The following is a 27,997-nucleotide window of genomic DNA, read 5'->3' as shown; positions in this document are numbered from 1 at the left end:
CCGGGCGGAGCGGAGCCACATTGGGCAGCGCCGCGCGGGGTTCTGGGAGAAGGGGCCGTCCCCGCCGCCGCCCCCCGCCCGTCCTCCGGCCAAGATGTCTGACATGGAGGATGATTTCATGTGCGATGATGAGGAGGACTACGATCTGGTAGGGCGCGGGGCGGCGCGGGGGCTCAGCGGTACAGCCGGGGGTGCCGCCAGCGCGGCGCCGCTTCGGGCCGCTGCTGGCGCCGTGCGCCCGCCGCAGCAGCCGCCCCGCCGGGTGCTGCCCCGGCAGGGAGCGCGGACATCCAGGATGAGTTTCCCTCCCGGGGAGGAGGATGCGGGCAGGGGCTGCGAGGGCAGGGCGCTGCTGTCGGAGCGGCCGCTCGGCCGCCTCTCCGCGGAGGAGCAGGCCAGCTCCGGGCCGGGCAGGTGGATAGGCCCGGGCTGGTGCCCCGGCCCCGGGCTGGCCCCGTGTGTCCCCCGCAGGGCTCACGCTGAGGCGAGGCTCCGGCGGGCTGCCTGCTTCCCTCTCTCCCCTGCCCCGGCCCGAGTGTCGGGCACGGAGTGAAGTGATAAAGTTGCCCGCCCTGCTCCTCACCCGGGACTGCGAGAGGCCCCTGGGGGTAGATACTGTTCGTGTGCTTGTGTGAGCAACAAACTGAGGAAAAAGTAGGGAGAAGAGAAAGGGGGGTTAGGAGAAATGGCCTCGCGGCCGGTTTCTGATGCAACGCGCCGAAGGGTGCACTAATTTCTAACTTTTTGTCCTTATAGTCTTCGTGACCTTTCTGCCAGTCCCTTCTTGTTTGTATTTGTAAGGTTTGGGGTTTTTCCTGTTACATTTAGTTAAATGTTGACATCAGGTTTTAAGTTCTTGAAGTTAAAAAAAATGCTGCTTGTCTGATTAATTATAATTATATTGCTGTTGCATTATATTGGAGCTTGAGGTTTGCTTGTTCGGGTTTTTTTTTTTGCTTTTCTGAACTTTGATTGGGTTTTTGGAACTAGAGACATTTTTTTAAAAACCTATGTATGGTTGAGGCTTGAGAGTCTATTTAATTCATTTCAGCTAAACCAGTATTGCAGTTTCACTGAAAAACTCCAGATACTTGCTTTGGAAGATTTGGTTTCTGACACATTATTTGGTAGTCATTGCTACTTATTAATTCACTTAAAATATTTGCCTGATTTTATCTGGAATAGTTTCTGGGCAGTTTTTGTTAGGAACTGCTCAGGATTACATTAAATATAGAATAAAAGCATCCACTTTTGGTTTTGAGGTGTTTTTTCATTCATGTGAGAGTGCTTGTTTGACAGGCATTGTCATCATAACCCTACGAGCTGCTTGTGTCACTATGCCAAGAACAGTTCGTGTTCCCCTTTCAGTCCATGAATGACTTCACATACCTTAGGGACAAAGTTACTGAAGGAAATACACAGACACTATTAAAAACATTTTGTTCTAAAATTATTTCCCATTAATTTTCATTAACACTTTTTAAATTTTTGTCCTGATTTGAAATACTGTGGTGTTTTTTTCCATGTGACACAATCAGAGGAATATTAAACACAGCAGAATTCATGTTCCATACCCAACCATAGCATGAGAACTGAGAAACCATTTGAATTGTATTTCTGAATCTATACAGATGTGAATAAGAATGCAGCTCAAACTTACGCTGCTCTATGTCAGTTTTCTCCAAGAGTAATTGGTCTAATGCTTTTTCCTATGTTTCTTCTGAAGTACTTTATTTCTCACTGGAAAAACCTTCCTGAAACACCTTGCTTGTGGCAGATTTCAGCTTCTGACTGTAGTTACTTTTACTGGAACATTTTCATTGTCATTAATTACTCCTAGCTCAGACCTCTCAAAAATTTTAGAATACTGCTTGTAATAACTAGGACCTCGTTAGGTTTTTTTTCTTTTCAGTAAGTAATTCCCATGTAGAGCATCAAACTAATACTTAAGCTACAATTTTAAAAATTTAATTTCAGTTCATAATTGATGGGAGAAAAAACCCAAGAATTGAAGAGTAAAAATATTCCAGCTAGGCTAGTTTCAGCATTCTGGGACTAACAAACCATGATTGACTGGTGTTTTCAAAAATGCTTGAGACTGTTATTGTAGTGTTCCACAGAATTGTTTCAGAAAAAAAGTTAAGGGCCCTGAAGATAGGGCCTGATTTCTTCCTTTCATGTTGATATCTAGTGAAATTAAGAGAAGACTGTAAGGGGGATGTACGATTCTCAAGTTGAGTTTAACGGCTTCTGCAAGAGGCTTTGCAACAAAACAATGAGTACAAGACATAATACTCATATCAGTGCAGAATTGAAAGTAAAAGAGCACATGTGAGTGCTATGAATACTTTTTTGAGGAACAGGAGGAGAGGCAGTGATTACAGAAAGAGTCAATGAAAGAAGTAGCTATTTTGTCAAAATATGGTGAAACTAGGTTCAGGTCTCCCAGGGTAGCTGCCATCGTAACAACAGCAGTGAAGGGTCCCCAAAAAATTAATTTTGTCAGCTTTTATTAGAAGTGATTATGGCTGTTCCTCTTCAGTGTGCACTTGACCTGCTGATTATGTATCACCATTCAGTTAAAATTTTCTTAAGTATGCAAATGTTTCACACTTGAACTGAAATGTGAACGGATATTCCGAAGGCCCAGCTCTTTCCCAGCTTCATCATGGAATTTTATATAATTTGAGTAATTACTACACTGTTAAACAATTGAAGACTATCCAGGTTGTACTGGATTGTTTCTGTTTAGTTTTTCAGTGGGTAAAAGTCAAAGTTTTACATGTAAATGACCTCAGCCACTCCTATAGAAGTTTTGTTTATTCACTGGAGTCTTGGTACCAGGAAGAAATTCCATTTATATTTATGGGTGGATGAACCTAGATTCACAATTTACTAGTAATGTGCTGTGACAGCTTTGATTATAACATGAATTATTCCACTTTATGCTTCAGTGAACAGAATAATGTTTACTGGTCATTATGAAAGCCACTCAATTTTAATTTCTAGTTTGGTGCTGCTAGGTGCCTTACATGATTTCAGTACAAGTTCTTTTTACTAGATCCAGCTTGAGGGTGGAGATGGACAAAGAGGGAAGGACCATTGTAAATTCCATTTTTGTTTACGGTCTGGGACAAAAGACTATGTTTAGAATTGACTTGGAGGCTAAACTCAGCCTTCCTCCAGAAATTGATTCTTCCAGGCACAATGACAACACATTGACAGTTGTTGTAGTACATCTACTGGATTTTTTTGTTTTGTTTTAAATAAGGAATTTGTGGTGTTCTCAATGAGTCATCTTACTGTGTTCTGAAATTCGACTTTAAAATTAATCTGAGGAAAGGTTGGACAAATACATTTGCTGAGCAACTGGTCTTTTTACGTTATGGAGTTGTATTATTTCAGTGACTTGTAGAAGATCTGTAAACAGTGCCAATGAACAGCCATCAGCTGGCACCCTGGTGAGATGGCTGCAGGTTCATGAGGATCGGCAGGACTCAAGTACAGGGAGCATCCCTTCAGATTAATGAGGATTTCCCATTTCAGGGTGTGATGATATTAGGAAATAGGCAGTCTTACTACTTATTTCAAGCTACATGAATTGGCTCTTTCTTTCCAACTGAGTGAAATGCAGTCCATCGCAAAAGGAATTTCTGTATGATACCAAACTTGATAAGCAATCTCATTGATAGACAGAGATACTATTCTTTTATTGCTGGATTTTAATAGATAGAGGTGAAATTTCATGCAGATGTTATCTCCTCTTCCCAATTGCTCATATTTCACTATTACCATCATTTAATGAAAATACATATATATGTTGCAAACAAGAAAGTGGTAATGCTGCAAAAACAGGTATTCAGATCTAGGGAAATAGCAAATCAAGCAGATCCACTTGGCCCTCCTCTGTTTCTTTGTTATGTTTAATTACAGTAGTATGTGATTTTTAAAAAAGTGAGCTTCACAGAGGACATAGGATGTACTATTCTCTGAATTAATTATTGTTTCATATTTTATATGGATTCAGCATGTGTCATGATTTTTTTTTTATGCATTCTCTTAAGACTCATCTTCAAACACAGAATTAATATATTTGAGGCTTGTTTTGCTCATTACCATAATGTCTCAGAAGGAGGTATTGAGGCAAAAAGCCTGAGAATAATTATTCAGTAAATTCTTTCTGTCTAAACATTGACAAGTGTCAGTAAGTTCTGGTTTTTGTTGGCTTCTTTTGGCAGTTATTTAGGGCTGTGTTCAGAACGGTGCTCTCCAGGACTTGATATGCAGTTGGGTGTTAAACAGAAGTAAATTAGACCTAAGTTATGCTGAAAAATGGACTTTCAGAAAAGGATTCACATAACTACAGGAGAGCTGCACAGCAGAGGTAGAAAGAGAAGGCACTTTTTTTTCTGTACTCCTTACGTGTCATAATACCAGGGTTTTCTTTCTGCAGTCTCCTGTCTCATTTCTGTGCATCTTCCAGCTGAAAAAAAAAAATAAAACAAAGGCAGAGCACTGTCTTTCATAGAACTCTTGTGACGCCATTGCAAATTGCTGGTTTCACAGACTTCTATTCCTGGTGTCAGCCCTGGTGTGAGCCAGCAGGCACTGGATGACTTGCAGAGTTAGCGAGTAGCAGCAGAGGAGCAGAGACCTGGAACGTGGAAAAGAAACCAGGACTCCCAATGCACGGCTGAGCGGTTGCAGACTTCTTACACAAATTGCTCTCTTGTTTTTACTCTCAGGGTTTGCCTCTGTTCTTTTCCTCTTTGCTCTTTTGCATTCCAGCCTGATTGCTTTCTTTATATTCATGTGCCTGGATACCAACTGGCAAATGCACATAGAACCTGGTAGTTGCTATTTGTCCTGGTGCCTGTGCTCCAGGAAGAGCAAATGCAAAGAAAGTTGTGCTTAGCAGACCTCCTAAATGCTGTGGTTATGAAACAAAGTTAGCTGAAGTGAAATCAAATTTGTACCAGACTTCTCAGAAACAATTGCACTTCATAAAAAAATTAATTGTTTGAGTCAGCCAAATGGTTGAAATTTGGTAAAATTACCAGCAATTGACAATTGGCAGTAATAAGTATTTTAACAATGTCCTTGAAAGATAATTTTTTCACAAAATACTCGTATCTTTGTTTTTGTTCATGTAGAACTTTACCAGGTCAGTGTGCCACTCTAATCGGATAGAATGCCACACATCTACCTTCAAATGTCACTGATACACAGTTACGGTCTCCATGTCCCTGTCCCTTATTCTGGCTGTGAGCACAGGGGCTGTGCTTCAAGGCATTTAATCTCTGGAGGCCACATGGACAAGGATCCTGCCACAGTTCTCGGAAAGCAGCAAGGAGGCAAACAGCAAACAGAGCAAACAGAGCACTGGGCTGCTGCAGGGAGTGGGAAAGGGCATGGACAGGGAGGGCCTGGGAGTGCTGGGTGCCGTCAGCCTGCCTTTGCTGCTGGAGACACTGCAGATGGATCCGTGCGCTAAAAAGGATGACTAAAGCTGACTCGGGTGAATTGACTTCTGTAGCTGCTCATTTTAGAAGCTGAGGCTTAATGTTTTAAAGCTTTATCTTGTTTACTGGATAAAATTTTATGAAAACTTAATATGTAACATAATAAAGACTTCTTCATTAGATTGGTTTCTTGATACTAATTTAACTTTTATTAAAACTGTTTGAAAGAATGGTGTTCCAGGCAGAGTAAACTCCATCAGGGGTTTTACCTCTGTTACAATTGAGCTAGTGTGGAATTTCTATTCCCCCAAAAAGTGATGGGATGGGATAGGACTGAATATAACTGACTACATTTAGAAAATGCAGATTTTCAACACAGCAATGCTTAAACAATGCCTTATTTAACTGCATTTTTTCAAACTCTTATCAGAGCTTTCTAATTTCTTGAGTTATAATAATAAAAAAGAATTGTTTATTTTGATCCTCTGAGGAAGGAAGAACTCAATGGGTTTGAAAGATCAGTTCTATGTACTGAGACAGCTCTTTTTTTCATTTGTACTTATAATGTTGATGTCCATTTGAAAAATAGCACCAGGATCTTAGTTTTAAAAATTCCTAGGCCTTTTACTTTTTTAACATCAGCTAGAGATAAATTATACCATCCGGCTGCTTTTATATCTCCAAGTTCTAATTAAGGCTGTTCGTCAGTATGCAAATTGTTAGGTCTGGATGCTGTAGTGGAGATTTCTAGAGTTATGTAGAAATCCTATTTGTAAACCATATATTTCTACCTAATTTGCAACAAACTTCATACCTAGAAGGTTTGAGTTGGGGAAATTGTTCAGGCAGGAACCAGGCATGTTAAAAATGATGGTGAGAAAAGGCTAGGCTTTTGCTATCTGAATTTATTGTTAAAAGAACTTTTCTGTTTTTAGAACTGAGAAGGAAATTAGTCTTTTTCTTAATTGGAACTTTGAGGACACAGCTTTATACTTCCTTCCTTTTTTGCTTTTGGCAGAAGCTTAATGTTCTCACATTTGTATCCTACTGCACTAAGCCATCTCTGCATCAAAAGAAGACAGAGTGCTCGTCCTTCTGAATTTATCAGCACTGGCATAATTAGCATCAGTGCTTGAAATAAGATGCAGTATCTACAGGGATGTTTTTTTTTTTTATATTGTCTAAAGATTAATGGCATCAGCTCATACTTAGTTTGAGGTTTTAAAGTTTTCTTCACAGCCATTAAGTCTAAATATGTCTTTTAAAGTAACCAACTTACATTTTCTGGAAGTAGGAAAGCCTTATCTCCCTTGCAACTTTGAGTCCATATTGTCCTCCTAAATGTGATGTGAGGCAAATAGGCATCAAATGAAGAAAAAACACAGCTGTGAAAACACAGACCAGTACCTGTGATGCATTTCAATGCATTTCCACTGGGGGGGAAAAGTTATCAATAGACTTAACACTTCTTTATTATGTATTAATATTATGAAAGGATCTTTATGGGATATTTAAGTAGCATTGAGAAAAATTACCTGAAAAAAGGCTTCCTGCATGAATCCACATCCAGAATCATTGCCAGAGCTAAGATGAAAGTTCAGATGTTTCTGGCTTGGGGCTAACGGAGCACATTGTTTCCTAAAAGGAATTAATTTAGTTTGCTTTCCTTTTATCTTTGCAAATAGACACTTTCGCCAAAAATATTCCCCATTGTTCAAGTTAAGCATAAACAAGACATCAGCTGATTACACATCTCTTAAGTGCTATGTTGTTTAATTTGTGGCAGCCTGTATATTCACAAGGTGCTTGATACAGCTGTTGACATCGTGTGTATGTGCTCATAGCTGCTCCATTGGACTTGGGTCAATAGGATCAGGAGTTTACAAAAACAGGCTAACCAAAATGAAAGCCTGCCCAATGAAATAAGACACTTGCTTCCTGTTTTCTTTGCTGTTTTCAGTATCACATTTTTATAGTTCTGTGGCAATTCAGAAAACAGGTTTGTGGAATTCACAAGACTTTTCAGTCCATTCATTCTCACTAATGATAGTACTTTGTTGGGTGAAAATAAACACATACTTGGGCAACTTGCCTACATCTTACAAATAGAAACATTAAAAAGTAGAAGGACAAGTGTCTCAAGTACCATGTTTAATAAAATTTGGTTCGACTGTGGACTCCCGTAATTAATTTTTGCTTTAGAACTTCAGAAAACTTAAACTTTGAGAGATCTGCTTGCAGTGCAGAGAGGAGAGAGCTGATTTAAAACTTCTCTTTTGCCTCATCTTTTTTCATTCTTTCCCATGGTTTTGGAGGAGTCCGTTAATAGTAGGAATATACAAATGAGCAAAAGAATGAATGTGCCTGACAAAGAGTAAAATCCACCTTAAAGGAGGGGACCTGAATGTGCATTGCTTATGTTGTAACAAGGGAAAGTTACTCTGACAACAGTAACTTTGAGATTTAAACAGTTTCTGTTAAAACAGTTCATCTCCTAATAGCCAAAATCCTGTTCAGAGATGTTAGCTTGAAAATGCAGAGGTGTGAAGTGGTTTTGAATCGTGTAAATATCAAATGAAATTATTAGTGTTTTGTAATTTGGACGTGCAGCATTGCCCTTTAGCAAAAGAAGATAAAATATGCAGGGGTTTTTCATCAGAAGAAGTCTCAGAATACTTTTCAAAAGAAATTAAGTAGTAATTGTTAGAAGTAAATACTTCAGTTTGTGTGGCACTAGTGTACATGATGGATAATTATTTGATTAAATTATTGTGCCTGGGCCTCACTCCACCATCTTTGGCAGCACTTTTAGCATTTTCTCAATCACCTCCTGCTTCTCAGTGCAGAAGCAGCTGGTGTTATCGTCATTATTCTTTTTTTTAATTTCCTTAGACAAGGATGAATCGTTATGGCATAAAAAGGCAGATTATGGAGAGATTCATGGAAGCGTTTGATACCCTCCAGAGCTGAATCATTACTTGTGTGGCAGCTCAGCCAGAGCCTTTTCTGTGGCTAGCAAAGGCTGGATAATGGAGTGCCTTTAGGAAGACCAGTGGGCAGCATGTTCTCTCCCCTCCCAGAAATGACCTGTGCTGTTGGGCCTCTGTCCTTAAACTCCAGCACTGGCAGAATTTCAATAATACAATCTGTACTTGTTGTAAAGGTGCAGCTGGTAGAGTTATGTGTTCATTAATCCAGAAAGAAATCTGCTGACAGGCAAGTGTTGGTGGATGGTGAGTCTGGCCTAGTGACAGGCCAGAGACAAAATTATCATACGGGTCCATACCTGTTACATGCTCTAGAACCAAACACTGCCTGTTAAATATACAAGCATTCTCTGTCAGTTTGAGTAATAAGTCTTGCTATCTCTTATCCATTTTCAGCAGATCTGAACCTTTTTTTTTCTCTGATTTTTTTTTTTTCCTTAAAATGTAGGAATATTCTGAGGACAGCAATTCTGAACCAAATGTGGATCTGGAAAATCAATACTACAATTCCAAAGCTTTGAAGGAAGATGACCCCAAAGCAGCATTAAGCAGTTTTCAGAAGGTGTTCTGTCTTTATATTCTATTTCTTCTTTTTATATTAATTCACATTTTAAAATATTTTACACCATTTGAGTTATTTTCTGAAATTTTAAGAGTAACATTTATCTTTTAAATTACTAATGTGCTAAGTTCATTATTGAGCATCTTAGATTCCTGGCTGACTGCCTTTCAGGATCATTCTTAGGGATAATAAATAGGACACAGTATAGTCTTATCACAGATCTGACTTTTTAATCTTCAGGTTTTACTAAGTTCATTAAATAGTTCTAAATGTGTTTTCATGTGTCAACAATAGAAACCAGATCCATTTGGGTTTTTTAAATGAAATGGTGTTTTCCCCAGTGTCTTATGTAACATTATTTGATACCTGTTTCCAAAGCTTTAAATGTGTAAATACTAAGTGACACAGAGTTTCTTCTTCTCAGTTTTAACTTTTTAATGTTTGCCTGCTGCTATGAGAAAGCAGTATGTTAGATGTAACTTTTTAAAGAAAAAATAAGATTTTTGCATCTTTTAGCTTATTTATTGTGTATAGTAAAATTATATACATGACTTAAAAAAACTTTCTGAAGTTTTTACTTACAAAACATTTCCTTAATTCCTATATTACATTAAAACCTAGAAACATTTCTCCTTTGTGAAGGAACTATAGAAATTCAGAAGAGCTTTTTAACTTCATTTAGTCAAAATTTAGTTGACTCAGTTTTGCAGGAGGTGTTACAACTATTTTTGCATATGTATTTATGGAGTGGCATTTAAATTTAGTGTTTGATATTAAAGTGTTTGCTGTTAGACAACAACAACAAAAACTATATTCACCCTCCCTACATCAGCTAAGTTGGGAAAACTGGTAAGATACACGTCTCTCACTAACATTTTCAATAATACCAGGAAAGAGTAAAATTGAAGAACAAGGCAGAGTTAAACATTACTTTGTAAGGAACGAAGTGGGGGGTAAAGGCATGTATGGGATGTCTGTATTTTAAACAATTGAAGTTTGAATAAAGCTTTTATAAATATTGTTTTAAAAATTCTTTTATTTCAGGTTTTGGAGCTCGAAGGCGAAAAGGGAGAATGGGGATTCAAAGCTCTGAAACAGATGATTAAAATAAACTTTAAACTGGTAGGAATTACAGCTATCACTTGGGAGTAAATGGCATAAATATTTTTGATCCAGTGGCTATGACAACTAAATCTACCAGAACTTGTCTTTTGCAGCCTTTAATGGCTACTACAGATATGGCAGGGAAATGATGTGGTGTTTGCAAGTCAAAGGCAAAACGGATGCAAAATAACTGCTGTAGTCAGCTGGCACTTCATGCAAGTGTGAGGCTCAGTCCTTGCTGTGCTGAGGTATCACACCACTGGAAGTGGTCATGTTTCTCTGTGTGTACTACACCAGGACAAAACAGTGAAAAATTTATATGCTATGTATGCAACCATTCCAAAGAGTTGTATGGCCAGTTCTGTTTTCTTCATCGAGATGAGTATTTTAAATGTGTGTTCCATGCAGTCCTGAAATTATTTCTGATTCTGCAGGTTATGAATAAAGTGGTGATATGGAAGTTTTAATAGCAACCACTACTGCATTGTCTTTCTTTTCTGCTTTTTTTCCCCATATGTACACTTGCAAGATATCTCAGTTTTTAATAATTAAAACAAAAATTATAATGTGATTTTGTTTTTCTTTTAGACTAACTTTCCTGAAATGATGAATAGGTATAAACAGCTATTGACCTACATACGGAGTGCAGTTACAAGGAATTACTCTGAAAAATCCATCAATTCTATTCTTGATTATATCTCTACTTCCAAGCAGGTTGGATCATCAATTCTTTCATCTTCATAGTTTACAGTCTTGCATTTTTAACTATGGACATCTTTTGTGTTTGGTTTGGGCTTTTTTGATCTTAATAGAGGAATTTTGAGTATTCATTTGCTGTCATATGTAAAAATATATTTCCTACATGTAGTGGATTCTATTAACACAGATAAATCCTCATAAACTTGTTCTTTTTTTGGCAATATTTACCTGGAATTTCTGCGCTAAGAAATAAGAACTTTTTTTTAGCATAGCTACACAATATTAAGTGCCCTCTCAGATACAATTTCTACTTAAACAATGCTTTTTTTTTTTATTTTGGGGGGAGAGGGGAATCTTTGCAGTGAAGTGTTGGTGTGAAATACTGCCTGTCCTGTGCACTGTGCAAGTGAGGTACATGTCCATAGATACACAGCCCAGCTCCTTTTCTTTTGTGTTGGTGTAGAAGCTTACAGAGAGTAGGAGGCTCCCCTCACTGACTTCCTGGAAGTAGCACCTTCATATGGAGGATCATTGGTCTTTAGTGCTGAGTCCTTGGTCATTATCACAATCCTTCCTGTCCTGCTACCCTCAGAAGTGAAAGCTGAGTGATGCATTACTCTTCAGGTCTAAAGACTGTCTTAGACTGTCCCTTCCTGGCAGAGGTCAGGATCTCTAAATGCAGTTGAGCCAGACCTGGAGGGACAATCTGGAAATCTTAACTTGCTGTATAGTCACAGATTGTTACTCCCAAAGGAACAGTGGCCATGAACAATACTAATGCATTCTTTGTAGAACCCTTGTAAAAGGTAACACTCAGCACTTTGATTTCCATTTCAGGTGTTGTATTTTTGGGTTTTATGCAAAGAAACAGTTTGATGCTCTCAAAAGCTTTCTTTCACTCAACATTGCTAGTCCAGAAAGAAGAAGGCATCTTTTCCTTTGACCATTTTCCTCACTTTGTAAAGCATATTTTCTTTTTGATGTGTAAATTATTTTTATTCTTTTAAGTGGCAACGATATTGCCTGTGTTTGTTACACAACATCAGAATTCTGTTCCTTGGTTATGTAAGATGGGTTTTATAAGGTGGCTTTCATTTTTCACAGATGGGTACAAATCTTAAAACGTGAATACTTTTTAATTATATCTGTTTCATGTAAGAAAAGAAGTGTAGTTAGTTTGATTACTTTAGAAGCTCTTTGCAATTTAAATGCAGACATTCAGTAAGATGCAGATACCTTTCTTATTTTGAAGTTCAAGCATGCACTTTTAGTTTGTTCAGATTGACTTTATTAACAGGTACAAATTTGCTGTTTACAATTATAGAATTCTGATTTTTTATGTCAGATGGATTTGCTTCAGGAATTCTATGAAACAACACTTGAAGCTCTGAAAGATGCTAAGAATGATAGATTGTGGTTTAAGACAAACACAAAGGTAAAAATATGTAACTTCCTATTTTTTGCTTTTGTTTGACACCTTCAGCTAATTCTTATAAATTATAATTGTGAAATTTTAATAGACCTCAGTACTTTAACTTTCTTTTCATTGCAGCTTGGCAAATTATATTTAGAACGAGAAGAATATGGAAAGTTACAAAAGATTCTGCGTCAGCTGCATCAGTCATGCCAGGTACCTTTATATTCTAAATCACTGTGGCTTAGTAAACAACATTGATGCATTGATTTCTTTTTTAATACATCTGTTGTTGGCCTTTGAGGCATTTTTCTGAGCTTTAGTACAGAGGGAAGAAATACTGTGCCTGTTTTAATTTGTTATCTGCTTGATAACATGAACAAAAAACCCTAGGTGTTTTATTCCTTCCTTAGAGACGATTTTAAAAAAATTATTCACAACTGCTGATTAGGTTTCTCTTCAGGTGCAAGGGTGAGAAGCACATATCAGTAATCTATAATGCACAGACATTTATTTTGAAATATACCAAAGATTCCAAGTGAGCTTTATTCAAAACAAAAAGTAGAGTTGTTACTTTCCCATCTGGAAGAGGAAAAAATAAATTAGCCATGCAGCCTGCTGTGCTTGTTTGTGACAATTTTCCTCCTTCAGTATGGGAAATAGGTTACAAATATCTGGGAAGTGGTTCTGTTAGAGGCAGCAGAAGAGTCATGTGTGTTACCTATATATATGCATGCTTTTGTGTCAGTCGTTGTATTTATATACTTAGAGTGTGGCTTAAGGAAAGTGGAAAAGAATTAAGGTTAAAGTTTTGAGGAAAACGTTTAATTATTAAACAAAAATACTGACATTTTAAATACAGGGCTTCAAAACGTAGCCTATGGTAATTTCTTTGGGCACTCTGTTTTCTGTTAGTTGTATCAAAATTTCAGAGTTTCAGGAATATTCCTGTTTTTGACAGGAAATTACTGAGAGTATTTGGTTATCAATGTTTTACTAGTAGAAAACTGAAATTGCTGTTCTCTTGAAATTTCACAGTATTTATTACTTAATCTGTCCTAGACTGATGATGGGGAAGATGATCTAAAAAAAGGTACTCAACTATTGGAAATCTATGCTTTGGAAATTCAAATGTATACAGCACAGAAAAATAACAAAAAACTTAAAGCACTATATGAACAGTCATTGCACATCAAGTCAGCCATTCCTCATCCGCTGATCATGGGAGTTATCAGAGGCAAGTTCATCTCGAATTTTTCATTTGTCTTCTGTTGCAGAGATTTTGTTTCATGAAAATCTGATAACCAGTGGATTTTTCCAGTTCCAACTATAAAGACAGAGGCTTCTGTAGATTCACAGTCTCATCATCTGCTTCTTGCAGGACTTCAGCTCTGCAGTTCTGGTGCCCAAGTACCAGAGGCACTGGTCAGAAGGGCAGCTGGCTTCATAACTGTTAGGAGAGAAACAGTAGAAAAGAAGAGGAAGACTTGATGTTTGACACACACATGGCAGGCAGCAAAAGATAAATGCAAAGGCATCTGCAGGGGATAAAAACAAAGGCTTGACAGGACTGCTAGCAGAAGGGACTGCTGTTTGTGCAATCCCCTTTTATAAATTTGTGTCTCACCTCACTAAAACTCAGCAGGAACCAAAGAGCTTTAAGATGTGCTTGAAAATATTATTTATTATCTGCAGTAATGAATTGTAGTGGAAACATGCCGTGTGTCTTGTAAAAAACCCTTTCTTCAGAATACTGCTATGCCTTCCTCCTTCCCCTGGTGTAGGCACTGCACAGACAATCAGACAGTAGTGGATGCTTAAGAAATAAAAGGATACAGAAAGTATTTCTCATTTTTTCCTGTGTAGTTTTGCTCAACAGGGAAAATTTCATAAATATACAAAGTATTGCCCTTGAAATGGAGATAGAATTTATCTCTGTTTTTGCAGTATTTTTATATAAGGGTGAAGTAATTATTGGCTATGAGGATTAGTGTTCTTTACATTTTATGGTGTGGGTTGGGTTTTGTTTTTTCTTCTTTGGAATGGGTTTATTCAGATGGCAGTGCTGTATGTAAAGGCCCTAATGCTTTTTTTTCGTAGTGATTTCAGAGAATGAAATGACTTCTGAAAATGTTTCAGTAATCTATTTAGAAATAGCATGGAACTTGAGTACAATTATTGTAGTCAGCAACAAGCACACAGTGTTCCTTTTCATCTGTGTTTTCTTTTCAGAATGTGGAGGCAAAATGCACTTAAGAGAAGGAGAATTTGAAAAGGCACATACTGATTTTTTTGAAGCATTCAAGAATTATGATGAATCAGGGAGCCCCAGAAGAACCACTTGCTTAAAATATTTGGTCTTAGCAAACATGCTCATGAAGTCTGGAATAAATCCATTTGATTCTCAGGAGGTATTTTTTTTTCTCTTTCCTTCGCACCCCCCCCCCCCCCCCACATCCCCTCACCCTTTTCTAAATATATAGAGAAATTACCCAAAGCATGGAAATGGGAAAAAAAAAAAATCTAAACTTGCATATTATGCTTTCTGTTCTGTGTAGGCTAAACCATACAAAAATGATCCAGAGATTCTAGCAATGACGAATTTAGTAAGGTAAGATTTTAATTTTTCTGGAGAAGAGAACAAAAAGATAAAAAGAAAAAAGATTCAGTGTTCAAACCAGAAAGGGAATATTTTTAGAAATGGCTTTTCTCTGCACAGTTAACAGCTATTCATAAATACTGGGCAAATATTTGCAGACTGTTTTTCTTAAGAAACTTACTATGAGAGCCCATAGGATAGATATCATACTATGTAGGAGTACAAAAACTGTGTACTTCTGTCACTTTATGCTGTGACAAAAACCTCATTTCTCCTCTTAAATAAAGTTGTCCCATATTGTACTGCAACTGGTGTTTTTAGGCTTTGGCTGATTACATAAGAGAAACTGAGTTTAATGACATCTCATACCAAAGCCAATAGAAAATTTTGATGCATGGATATGTCATGATTTCCTAATTTAGGAATACAAAACTTGACTCTTGATGATCTCCCCTATCCTTCAAACATGTGAAAATCAAAAGAAAGCCTCATTACCTCTTACAGGCGACTGTGAGAACTTTTAGTGTATTATGGTCATTAGGTCAGTGAACTGAGGCAGGTTTTGTACCCTGTGCTTTGAAGCTTACCTCTTGCATCCACTCTGTCCTGCCTTTGCTCCTTTTCCCATCTTTTCATTACATAAGAAGTAATCTCTGCTCACATGTTGAAACAATTGATCCTGCCTTGGAACAACTCTTGCTCTGATACTGCTGTTGTACTGTAGCATGTATACAAACAAATGATTTCTGAAAGTGAGGATATTCATCCATTATTGACATGGTATTGAATAAATTAGTTGGCAGTTTATTAAGGGAATATTTCCAGTGATTCATTCCACTTTAGATGTGTTTTTTGCTAATTCACTGTCATAGTTTCATGTGAATTCGAGGCAGAAAGAATTCCAGATGGCCTTACCCAATCTGATTTTGTTCATATTTCTAATTTATGTCTTTTATCTTGACATTTGAGTATAACTACTTCTTTAAAATTAATAATGCAATTAAAGCAGGGTAGATAAGAAATATGCAGAAGATAAAATTAATTTCAAACAGTTATATTTTTAATCCTTCCTGTACTCTACAGTGGGAACTTGAATGCTTTACAGATGATAAACAGTGACTTCTGAAATAAAAATAAAATATACTGAACTGAAATTCCTTTTCATTATGAAGTAGAATTTCCTGGTTTCATGTGGTACAGTCCATGCCACTCACTAACTACTTACAAACTGCTCAAGTTCTACCATAAACTTAACAAGTCTTTTTCTTGGCCATTTTAATAAAGGATGAATCTTTTTCATCCAGTTTCAAAACAATTTTAAAATGTACAGTATATGAAGGACAAATAGATGTTGCTGTTAAAATGCTTGATGTTAGCATTAAACAGAAGTTGAAAATTTTGTTTTGAGACTGTTTTTCAAGGAAAAGGTCTTTCTTCAGAGGTTGCAGCTCTTGACATTTAAATGATGCTGTGGTGCCACCTCCTTTTTGCAATGCTTTCTCACATGACAAGACTGACTCATAAAAGGATATATATACAAATAAGCTATAAATAAAAATCTAAAAAGTAATATTATGCCAGAATTACTGATGGATAATCCTGGAAGTCCGGATTTCTTTCATCTGCCAGTATTTTTAGCATTCAGCTTAAGATGGGACATTGTAGAGACAGCAAGAGCCTTCTAGACTCTTTTTAGCTCTTTGTTCCATAAAGTATGACTTCATGAAGCCAAAATTCATGTAATGATACTTTTCAAAACAGGGTATTTAAGAATAGCTTCTTAAAGTACAAAAGTTTTGAAACTAGAGTGCACTTGTGGAACAACTAAATGTTCATACTAAACTTCAGTAAATGCTACTACAATTGAAACAGGAGAAAGGTCATTTCTGTTGCATTTCATCTTGAAAGAGTTTTTGCTTATAAAGGTTCTGAATATAAGTAATTTCCACCAGTGCTTAGTACATGTTTTTTTAGACGTTGTGGAACATAATCTTAGAGTCTGTTTAACTTTTAAAATTAATAATTCAGTCTCTCGTTTTTTCCTGAAGTGCCTATCAGAATAATGACATCACTGAATTTGAGAAGATTCTGAAAACAAATCACAGCAACATCATGGACGATCCCTTCATAAGGGAGCACATTGAAGGTATTCTTGAAGGCTGTTTTAATCATTTTTGTTTTCACTACTTAGTAAGTTCCTTTTTTTTTTTCTTTTCTTCCCCTCACCCTGGCTTATTTTTCTTTTTGGCACTAAGAGTTCTTTGTAATTACTTGTGGGTGATTCTTTTACAAGTTATTTAGGAGTTGGTCAGGGCTAACTTGCATCCAGGCATGTGGCACGACGGCAAAGAATTGCAGGAATGATGGATAAAGTTCGAGCAAGAGTGGATATTGTAAGATAATATCTATGGTGGTGTTAAGGCACTTGAGTATTTTGAGTGTTGTTTTTGTTATTTCTTTTCTTCCCATTGGAACAGTGGAATGAGAGCAACCCTCACCTGTAAAGGTGGGTTGTAGCAGTCTCATCCAGTTTGATGTTTGCTAGTTTATAAAGTTAATTTTCTGCTTCAGATTAAAGACAACATACATAAACAGTGTAATAAAAGTTGCTCTAATAAATATGCAGTAATAGAATATGTAAAAAGAAACATACTTTTTATTTATATCTTGTAAACAATGATTGGAGTTATAGTACCTGTGCTTAATAAGATGGGAACACATGAATACCTGCCTTTCTGTTCCATTAGCATGACAAAATAGTTACCTCATCCATTTTTCATGTATCTGAGAAATGAAGAGTCTCTTCACTTTGATATAGTTCTCAGTTCCTCAGGTTACTATTGTTTTCAAGAGTAGGTCTTACTGTGGCATTGCAAGATCATTTAGCTGGATAGTTACAGGAAAGAGAAGAGTTAAATCCAGAGACCTGGTTTTCTTGTACTTGTTGTTTGTAAAAGAGAACTGGGCAAACAGCAGGGGAAACTAAATATAACCCACTACTGCTGTTCCATGCCGACTGCTGGTGAGCTGCAAAGTCTTATAGGAAGGCCCTGTAAGATTAGAGCTGGATGCTTGTGGAGGAAGGTGTGAGAGGACTGCAGAGCAAGAGAAGGACAGTGGAATCAAGGCATTGAAGAGAATTTGTGTCACTCCTTATATGCTACTGATGTCTCATTGTTTTCACTCTGTAGTGATACACATGTTCATGGTTAATGTTTACATACCTTACCTCGTTGTTTTAATCTCCATAGTTTTATTGAGACACATAATTTGGTGTTCAGTGGTATTTTATTATATAAACAGTCATTGTTTAAACATGTAAAAATGGATCTAGCTTTTCTGTTAATTTATTATTGTAATTTATGCTTTCATTTTATCCCAACTGTCTTTACCAATGTAAAAATTTATAAACCAATGACTGCACTACGTTATCTAACCAAAATCAGCCTGTCCATGCAGACTGTTTTATACGACTTCAGTTCCTCATCATAATTACACCATTAGGCCTTGCTCTTTTAACTTTAAATGGGACTATTCCCCATGAAGTTAAATGCACAGACATTTTAAGTTGCACAGCCTTAAGAATACCCCTTTCCACTTTTGTACAAGGCATTCTAGCCATAAATTAGGGGGGCAGATATACCAGGCAGCGATCTCTATCATTTATCCAGTTAGCTTGGATAAATTAAACTTTTACCAGAGAACATGTTGCTCCATGTTTGAACAGTTTTCCACTCTGTCTGTCCACCTTCAGAGTTACCTATTGCTTGGATCCCTGGAAAAGGAGGGCCCTTGTTATTTTGCTGTGCTTCCCCACCCACTGAATTACTACCTTAAAAGGTCATGGTGCTTAGTGTATCTTTCTATATGGAGTGGTATTGCATCTTTATTTCAGTACCGTTGTTTTTAGAGTGTTTATTTTTTCTTCTCTTACAGAGCTTTTGCGAAACATCAGAACACAAGTGCTTATAAAATTAATTAAGCCTTACACAAGAATACATATTCCTTTTATTTCTAAGGTATGTGTCAGTGGAGCCTTGCATTTGTTTAAGTAAATGATTAACTGTGAATAAAAGCTTTTAAATAAATACAGTGCTTCCAGAAATAGAACATCTAAAATATACTCTAAACCATAAAGTACTAGTGATGCACTGCTGGCTGCTTTGCAGTGCAAAAATGTAAATTTCAAGTGTCATCCAAATGCTTTTTATAATATGTACTATGATATACTTCTAAAATACTCAGCTACCATATTCTACTCGGTGTAGAAAATCACATTTCTGAAGAAAAGTGAGATTTGTATAATTGAAAATGTAATTATAAACCTAAATTTTATGAAGGTAAAAATGAAAATTTTAATTCCTTTGGTTCATAAGCTATTTTAATGTTTGTGTTGTATGAGTTACAGAACTGTGGTAGTTGAACAAACCAACTATTACCATAGAACCTCTGATTTCACTGCCTAATCTGGAAAGAACAAAATAAAAACCCAGTGATAATCTATGAGTATTTCCATCTCCTGTGCATCTGTGATTTTGCTTGCAAAAATTCACAGCATTACAAAATACGTAATGAAATATTAGAGATGCCTCTTTTTTATCCTTAAATTCTCTGTAGAACTCGGTATGCTTATTTCTTAATCTAGACTTAACACTTGCAGAAGTTGCTTGAGCCAGAAGATGCAATTACATCTCTAAATGGTTTTGAGTGCAGATCCATTCTTTTCTGATAATTATTTCTTATTTTATTTCCTGGGTTTTTGTGGTTGTGGTTTATTTTGTTGTTGTTTGGTTTGGGATATTTTTTATCTGTTTGTTTTTTCAGTAAGTCAATAAAGGAAGTCACTTTTGGAGCTTCCAAAATTTTGCTTTAGCCTCTTCAGCTTTTTCTGAGAGGTCACTGGTCTCTTCATTCTTGGCCATGTGTCCTTTGGGTGGAGGTCTTTTGCTTGATAGATCATTATTGAATTGATACTTCTGAACAGCAAGAAACAGAGGTTAAACCAAATTCTGTATAGGAAAATAAAGATTGGAGGTTTTTAATGTTGCAGAACATGGTAGCAGCATAATGAGTTTTCTTTCTGTTTCAGGAGTTAAACATAGATGTAGCTGATGTGGAAAGCTTGCTTGTGCAGTGCATATTGGATAAGTATGTACTTGATTCTTGATTACTGATCTTTGATTACTTTAAAATAATCAAATTTTAGAAGAAGCAACAAAACAATATTTTGGGGCATTGTGATAATACTGGTTGATTCTAGAAGTGAAAGATAATGGTGCTGACTTTGGATTTGCTTGATTTGTGAGCAGTAAAATATGTTTGAAAGATGAGAGCCAAGAAAAATTTATAGAGAGATTGAGTGGCATCTTTTTACTTTAATTCTTAATTACATAATAATTTTCCTGAATTATTATGAAATTATAGAAGTTGTTATTCTTAGTAATTGCTGCTTATACCCATGTATATTTTTGAATATTATTTTCAAGTTGACAGATCGGTAGTCTGCTCTCCTTTACAAAAAAAATTTAACCACAATTTGTAAAACCTATTTTTCTGGAGGGTAACTTGTTACAACAGCTACAAAAATATAATCCATACATGGGCTTGTGTTGTTTGATTTCTCTTCACATCGTCTCCATTTTTAACTATTCTTTGACTTTCAAGAACTGTTTATATCATATTGCTTCAGACTTTGTGTGGATCATAGCTAAGCAGATAAAATATGCATTGCCCAATGAATTAGTTCATTTGATTTCCAGTCATGATGACAGCTTAATAGGCAGTACTGCCCAGGGCAGTAATTATAAAAGTGCTGAATTTCGAGATGGACTTTGTGCCTCTCGTGTACAAGACCTCTTATTTTACCTCTGATTTCTTGTTAGCTCTTATTTCCATGTCCATAGGCAGTTTATTGTTTTTGTTTATTTACTTCTAGCACTATACATGGCCGAATTGATCAAGTCAACCAGCTCCTAGAACTGGATCATCAGAAGAGAGGTGGTGCACGTTATACTGCGTTAGATAAATGGACCAACCAACTAAATTCGCTCAACCAGGCTGTAGTCAGCAAGCTGGCCTAACAGAAAACAAGCTTCTACAAACGTCCTTAAGGCAACAGTGCAGTGATGTAAACCTAAAAAGAACTGGGAATGGCAAAACTACTGTCGGTTGGTGTGCCCTGAAATTATTGGAGTTATGGCAGAAGTGCTTTTTTGATCAGCTGGTTTGTGTTTTGCTGCTGCATTTATCCCAAGAAAAAAACAGCTTTAATCTCCAGAAGAAAACCAAAATGCCACGGGATTTATGCTGTATTGACATCTTGCCCTAAACATACAACATCCTAGTAATTTGTCAAGGGGCAATTAATGACCAGAGAGAAGATTTTTGTCATGATTTTAAATACACTGACACGTTACTGTTGGTTAAATTTAAACATGTTTTACCTGCAGAAATTCTCTCACAGAAATAACCTGCAATAACTTGAAATGCTACCCTTTTGAACACTTCCTTTTCTCATGTATAAATTGAAATGTTTGCTGCATTTTGCAAAATGTCAATTCTCCAAAAATGTGTCCATATATTTCTGTACCTGCAGTGTAGTAAAGGTTTAGAAGAAACCCCATAATTATAGTGGCATACTGTCACTTAGGTTTCAAGCAGCAAAATAAACAGTGCAGTTCAGAAATTGTACAGTTTGTTTCTTGATGTGCTTTCATTATACTTGAATTTTACTTGTGTTATTTTTAAAAGAAAATAGGTATTACTTGATCTCATTTGTGAAGGACAATAAGGAGATTCTAAGTCTGAACTCATTGGTATGTGTGCTGTTGATTTTTATTTTTTCTTTTTTTCCCCTTGAAATAGTGAAACATAAATAGCGTGTGATGGCACACAAGCAGTGCCACACACAGACACTGTAACAGTGGAAAGAAAAATCTGTATGTAGAGTAATTAACAACACCCCAAAAATAATGAAAAAACCTAATAAATTACAAATGTCCATCACATACATGCAAGGCAGGCAGCATGGTAAACTCAGTGTTCTAGGGCAGGGTTTAAATTGGTAACAGGGTATAATTAAATAGGATAAAATTAACTTCAATCTGAAGAATAGTTACATCCCTTAGAAAATTATTTTGCTCTGCATTGTCAAAGCAACTAATTTTTTTTTCCTAGTGTTTACACCATAAAACTTAATGTATACCATGAGTAGCATGATGCTGCATCTTGGGTGAGCGTTTCTTCTTTACTCATTTTTTTTTACCAATAGGTGTTTTTAATTTATCCACTTACTTAAAACAATAGTAAAATTTAAATTTTTAAGCAGAGTTTTTTCCCTTTGTACAATCTATAGGTAACATTTGACTATAGCACCTTGTATTTTGTTTCTTTATAATGCTGTGATGTGTAACGTAGTCTTTAGTTTGAAAATTCCAGTAATACCTGGTGATGTGAAGTTGAACTTAACAACACTGCACAATCATTGGGACCCTTACCTACAGATCCAGAGACTTTATTTTGGATAGCAAATCTTGCAAGGTTCTTCCTGCCATGGGGACAAGGGATTGTCACAGCTATTTCAAGGTTCTCCTTCTCATGGAGACAGGGGACAGTGACAGCTGTTTGAGCAGGTTTCCTTTCTCTGCCATCTCCCACCACCCTTGCAGTGGGAAGGAACAACTCCTCTCTTCTAAAGGAGGGGGGAAAAGAGAGCTATGCATAAACCTACAATCACTGAAAATTAAAAAAAAAAAGTCTTCTTGACTTTGTCTGTTGTACCTGATGTAACCTTTTCCTTCTCAGCTATGTCTGCTGGGGAGGCATTTTCAGATTGTTTTTTCAGGAAGGAAGTGGGAATACTGCAGTAAATCTTGTCCTGTCCATCTAGTTCCCTTGTTTTATCTTTTTGTTCTGAAGGACTAATTGTTGTAGGACTAGTCCAGCTAGTGAAGGACTCTGTCTGAATAGTGAGGGCTAGGAATGGTTTTAGACAGAAAAAGGGTCAGTCTACCTCTAAGAAATGGTTGTGTGTTTTTGCATACTTCAGTTCTTACTCATGTATACGGTGCCTTAGCATCTGTGCTCTAGGCACATAAGGAAGATTTATATAATCCCTAAGGGATTCTACCCTTTTCTGAGTTCTCATAATTCTTAACCTGGAAGATGAGGGTTTTCTCTGGGGAAATACTGAGGAGCTCTGTTGTCATACAACTGCAGCAGAAATCACCAATAGTTGCTACAGCCCACCTATAATCCCTGGTAGACCTGGCTCTGGTGTCATTTCTGTCTCCTCAGGAGAAGTGAACAAGCACTTGAAGGAAGAGGTGAATGAATTTTTTTTCAAGAAACACCATTGCACTGCAGGTTGGTTGAGACATGGTAAGCAGCCTCACTGCATTCTCAGTCTCGGGTCCAGTCACTAAATTTCTGCAGCTGTTGTTAATTGTCAGAGCCACACTTGTCACGACTTCTTGGGTGTTCTTGTACACCTCTTGTTGCTGTTGGTACAAGACAAACTGGCATTTTAGCTAGTTACCATAACGCTGTTTGCAAAAGAACATTTTAATGCCTGTTGTAATCTTATATAAGATTACAACAGTGATTAAGCTGTGTATATATAAACCCTTCTTTTGAGTTGCTGGCAGCTTATGCTTTAAAACTGAACAACAGGCAAATCTGGGATGATGTGGGTGCTATGTCTGCATTTTAGATTTTTATCATTATTTTTAATCAAACACACTTTGAAGGAATGTATTCTTTGTGCATCTCAAAGTCCTACTCTTAACGGATTGGATCTGAAACCAATTTAATTCATTTTCCTTTTAAATAAGCCTGAAAATATATTGAACAACAACAAACCCCAGAAAAATGGCAAAGCAGCTGAAATGCATCCCGTAGAATAATATAATGAAGTTATTTGAATTGTAGTCTGTAAATAAACTCTGATTTCTTAATTACTCAGGAGTTGTTAGCTGTAAAACATTATATCTGTAATTGAAGATTGTATTTTTATATTTTTTTCTTTCAGAGGTAGTGAATTAGTTTACTCGAGTAGGAACTGTATGTAAGGAGTAAAATGACATCACTTGGGACAGTACCCCTTTCTCAAAAATACAGCCATTATTTGAACTAAATTTCCGTATATAGATGTTAATATGGATTTTAAATATAAAAGTGTAGCTGTTACTTTATTACTTTCAAAGTGCTAAGAATGTCTTTTAGAACCAGGTTAGTGAACTAGGTAAAATACATTACAAGCTAGTCAACTAGTTAAGTGTTAATTAAGATACAAAGAAAGGATTATCATCATCTTAAATGCCTCTAACTGTGTGGTAAGGCAGATTGCAAACTATCTGTGTTAGAATAATTGCATATGTAGTGTTAAATTTCAGATGTAATAAGTGTAAGCATTACTGCAAGAGTAAAGGCTGATTCCTTCCCAGCTGTGTTAGAAAGAGTTGCATGGCAGTTCTGTCCTGGCTGGCTCTGCTGCCTCTCTCTCCTCAGCTGCTCTGGGTGCAAGTGCAGGGCTCACTCTGGCTGCTGCCAGGTAGTAATCACATGTTGCTGCTGGAATTGGGATCCTCAGGTTCCTGGAGTAGTTCCCAGCTCACCTTCCCTTTGGTTTCAGTTATGTTCCCTGCTGCGTCTGCCCATGGCTGCCTGTGCAGGACACCACATGTCACATCACCAGATGTGGTTTTACTTGCCAAGATATACTTCGCTTTCTGTACTTATCTTTTTCAGTAATTATGCTGAAGATTTTAGTCCCCGGCCAGTAAAACTCATTTTGGAGTCTGCTTCTTTCCTGCTGCCTTTTCTACTTGCTCACCATGTCAGCCTCTGACCCCACTAGTGCTGCTGCAGTCCCTGTTCAGGTGGTGCCACTGCCATGGAGCTCAGTCTGAGCCTGCCTGGACCTGGGGGTGGAGGGTGTTTCTGAGCAACCCTGTCATGCTTCTGTGCCAGTGCCATTAGGCCTATACATATGTTCAAGCTTTCCATGTAAGAAGCTGCCTTGGTTTCAGTGAGACGTGTGTAATCACATCCTTACGTGTTTCGTAGGACTTTGTACCCACCAGATGTACGTAGAGCCCATGTAAGTAAGGGCGTGAGTAGCCACACATGTGCTGTTACATTTGCTTGTAATCCTGTGATTTGAATTCTGAATACAGTCATTGCCAAGTGCCTTTCCATATCGCTGAGATATTTTGGTTTAGAATCCCATTTTTTATTTTTGTGTCGACCTAGATTTTCTTCTTCATTTGATCTGTGTCCTCCATTGTGTTCAGGAAGGGTATCTCCACAACTCAGCAGATGCAGCAATAAAGCCAAAAACTTACTAGCAAAATTGCAGTCAGCACCTGCTGAGTTTGCCCATCATTTTTGCTTATGAGCTATTCACTTACTCTGTGTTGCAACAAAGAAGTAGCAGTAATTGTTTACATATTGCCAGATTTGAGAACTGGACCCTTACAATTGAGTATTCAAAATCAGTTACCAAGTGTGTTTAAATTCAACAGGGTTTTTAGAATTTTTTGATGGCTTCCTTAAGAACTGTAACATTGTTGAGTTCTCTTACACAACACTTGGTCAAGATGATAATGTAACCAGATGCCCTGGCATATTAGTGATAGCTGTGGATAGAGGATCTAACATAACTGGTTCTGAGTGCTTTGGTTTGTTTTTCTTTTCGGTGATAACACAGTTAAATTTTATGGGAGACTTGAGTTTTTTCACATGAATGGCCACTCAGGTCACCCAACATGATCTTCTGTATTATGTATATTGTATAGATTTATGTAGATCTGATGTCTGTTTACTTACTGCCCAGTTTAGATCTTAGACATTCTTGTTATTTCAGTGTGCATAACAGCTCTTTCAAGTGTGACCTTTCTGTTGGTATGTATCTTGGGAACAAAAGAAGAATTTCGTAATGGACAGCCTTGCCATAATGAGTCATTATTTTTTAAAAACACAGCAACTATCTTAAGCAAATGTCATAATATATATTCCATGGTCAGCACCCATTTGAACAAATTAAGCTGCATTCCACACTAAAACACTGGTGTGCTAATACAAGAAGACGATTGTTCTAGTTGTTTCAGTGGGATTTTTTCACTGTTTTCTGTCCAGTCAGGCAAGTTCTCCCACGTTATTTGGAGATGAAAAGTGATTAAGTTTGAAATAAATCAACCTAATTTCACACAAATAAGAAAAACACATTCAACTACTGGGAATGAAATACATTTTGCTCAGTAGAAATTTGTCATTTAAGTGAGATGAAGTTTAGGTGGCTTATGTTTCATAATTATTTATCTGTAGATTTCCATCTCATATTTGAGTTCATCAATTACTGATGAAATGCTGTTCCATTGCATCAGCTGAAAACTCTGTGTACAACCAGCTTAATCCCCAGTTTTACTTTCGTGACTTCTTATGTTGAAATAACATCACATTGTGCAAAAGCCGCTGGGAACACAACCTCATAACCTCAAATTAGTCTGTCTTACCACCTTGAAAGGGCTTCCCAGTGCTATAAGCCTTTGTGTGAATTCTGCTGACCATTTAATCTTGTCAAGAAAACTGCTGGGATACAGAAGTGCATATAAAGCATACAACTGCTGCAGCTTCGCCAGTTCAGATGAGGTTTCTCTATCATTTAGGGCACTGCAGCAGCTCTCTTGTTCTCTTCATTGGTAGTAAAACATTGTCCTCACTGAAGTTAGTAGAAACCTGAAGTTAAATTTAATTGGGATTACAACCTGGCCCACTCCCTTTCCCATATGCTCAATGGGACCTATGATTTTGTGTACTGCGACCTCATGAAAACTTAAATCACAGAACGTAAGTAATGTTGCAGGCCTCTAGGCAAAAGTTATACTTGGATGGTGATCCTGCTGATGTGGATGGAATAGCACAGAAGGCAGTGACAGTCTGCACAATTCTCTGTTCGTGTCATCTGTTTGCAAGATGAGATCTTGCTGTGCAATGCAATAGCCATCTTCATAATCCCATATGTTACACACGAAGTTTTAAAGAGCAGCTCTTAAGAAAAAAGGAATTATGTGAGTTTATCCAAGAAATAAAATTTTTATGATGCAGGAAAAATTGTTACATGGTATCATGAGCACAAATCTGGAAAGATTAAATAATTATAAAATAAAGGTTCAATCGAGGAAGTATAGCAAGATTGCTCTGTCGAAACATTCTTGATAGCTTTTACTGCTGTCAAATTCAGATACAGGCTTTCTTACTTGTTTCTTTAAAAAGCAAGCCATTTATTCTTCAAAACAACCTCTGCCAAGCAGAAACCTGATTCTTGTATTAATACATAATACATTTATAATGTATTTCACCTGGAAGTGCTCAAGTGTCTATTCTGGGATATCCTTTGCATATTTCTTTCACAAAGGCACTTAGTCTAGTTCTGCTTTCTTTTCCCCTTGCCGTGAATCAACCAAGTTGTAAATAAATTATGCCTCATTTCCATTAAACCCAAGGCAGCAGACCTATTAGCGTAATGAAATGCGGGGACATCCCCTGCAGAATGCATGTACGGGATCATGTGTTGTTATGCAGCACTGGCTCCTACACGCGTTTCCCATTCTCCAGGCTCGGGGTGAAGACGGTCTCATGGATTTCGCTGGCGTTACTCATAATGAACCACATGTTAAAACCGGGGCAGCAAAATAAAGGAACGTCACACAAGCTCTGCCAAACCCCCCGTCTCACAATCTCCCCGCTTTGCTGGCACCGCGGTCCTGCACGCAGGGGACACGCTCCACAGCCCGGCCTTGCACTCCAGACACTGGTGCGACATTTTTAGATTTCTGTCTCTAAATAAATCGCAGGTTTGGGGTTTTTTTTTTCCTTCGGTGTTCCAGATAATTTCAAGGACACCGTCGGCCTGAGCCTCCCTCGGCGCCGCCCCCGAGCAGACGGGCCCGCAGCGCGCCTGCCGCCCTCGCTCGCCGCGGGCTGAACGGCCCCGGGCGGGGGAACAACGCTCTCCGCGCTGCTGCCGCGCGTTCCCGCAGCGCTCGGGTCACGGCCCCGCTGCTTTTCGGGCGGCCGGAACGCGACAGGGGAACGCCCACCGAGGGGGGGAGCGAAGGCGTTCCCGGCCGGAGCCCGCCCGGCTTCCGTCCCAGCTGGTCCCTCCCCGCC

At 37.6% G+C, this 27,997-nt stretch overlaps 1 protein-coding gene across 2 annotated transcripts; it reads left to right on the top strand.

The window, feature by feature from the left end:
* The first annotated feature begins 22 nt into the window (after window positions 1–22).
* Window positions 23–21,517, top strand: COPS2 (COP9 signalosome subunit 2). Of its 2 annotated transcripts, none has more exons than XM_048318320.1 (13): window positions 23–148; window positions 8,898–9,011; window positions 10,056–10,133; window positions 10,704–10,829; window positions 12,139–12,249; window positions 12,367–12,444; window positions 13,291–13,465; window positions 14,461–14,639; window positions 14,787–14,839; window positions 16,876–16,973; window positions 18,764–18,846; window positions 19,917–19,975; window positions 20,763–21,517. In XM_048318320.1, the coding sequence occupies exons 1-13, from the start codon at window positions 95–97 to the stop codon at window positions 20,905–20,907; spliced, it is 1,353 nt and encodes a 450-aa protein (XP_048174277.1). In that variant the 5' UTR covers window positions 23–94; the 3' UTR covers window positions 20,908–21,517. The 2 variants fall into 2 exon arrangements, with proteins under 2 accessions (XP_048174277.1, XP_048174278.1); XM_048318321.1 differs by having other exon boundaries at window positions 25–148; window positions 12,160–12,249.
* The last annotated feature ends 6,480 nt before the right edge of the window (window positions 21,518–27,997 follow it).

The sequence above is a fragment of the Corvus hawaiiensis genome, chromosome 13 (genome assembly GCF_020740725.1).
Source record: "Corvus hawaiiensis isolate bCorHaw1 chromosome 13, bCorHaw1.pri.cur, whole genome shotgun sequence".
NCBI lineage: Eukaryota > Metazoa > Chordata > Aves > Passeriformes > Corvidae > Corvus > Corvus hawaiiensis.
Note: the sequence above shows the minus strand (reverse complement) of the source record. Positions and strands in the feature narration are given on the sequence as shown.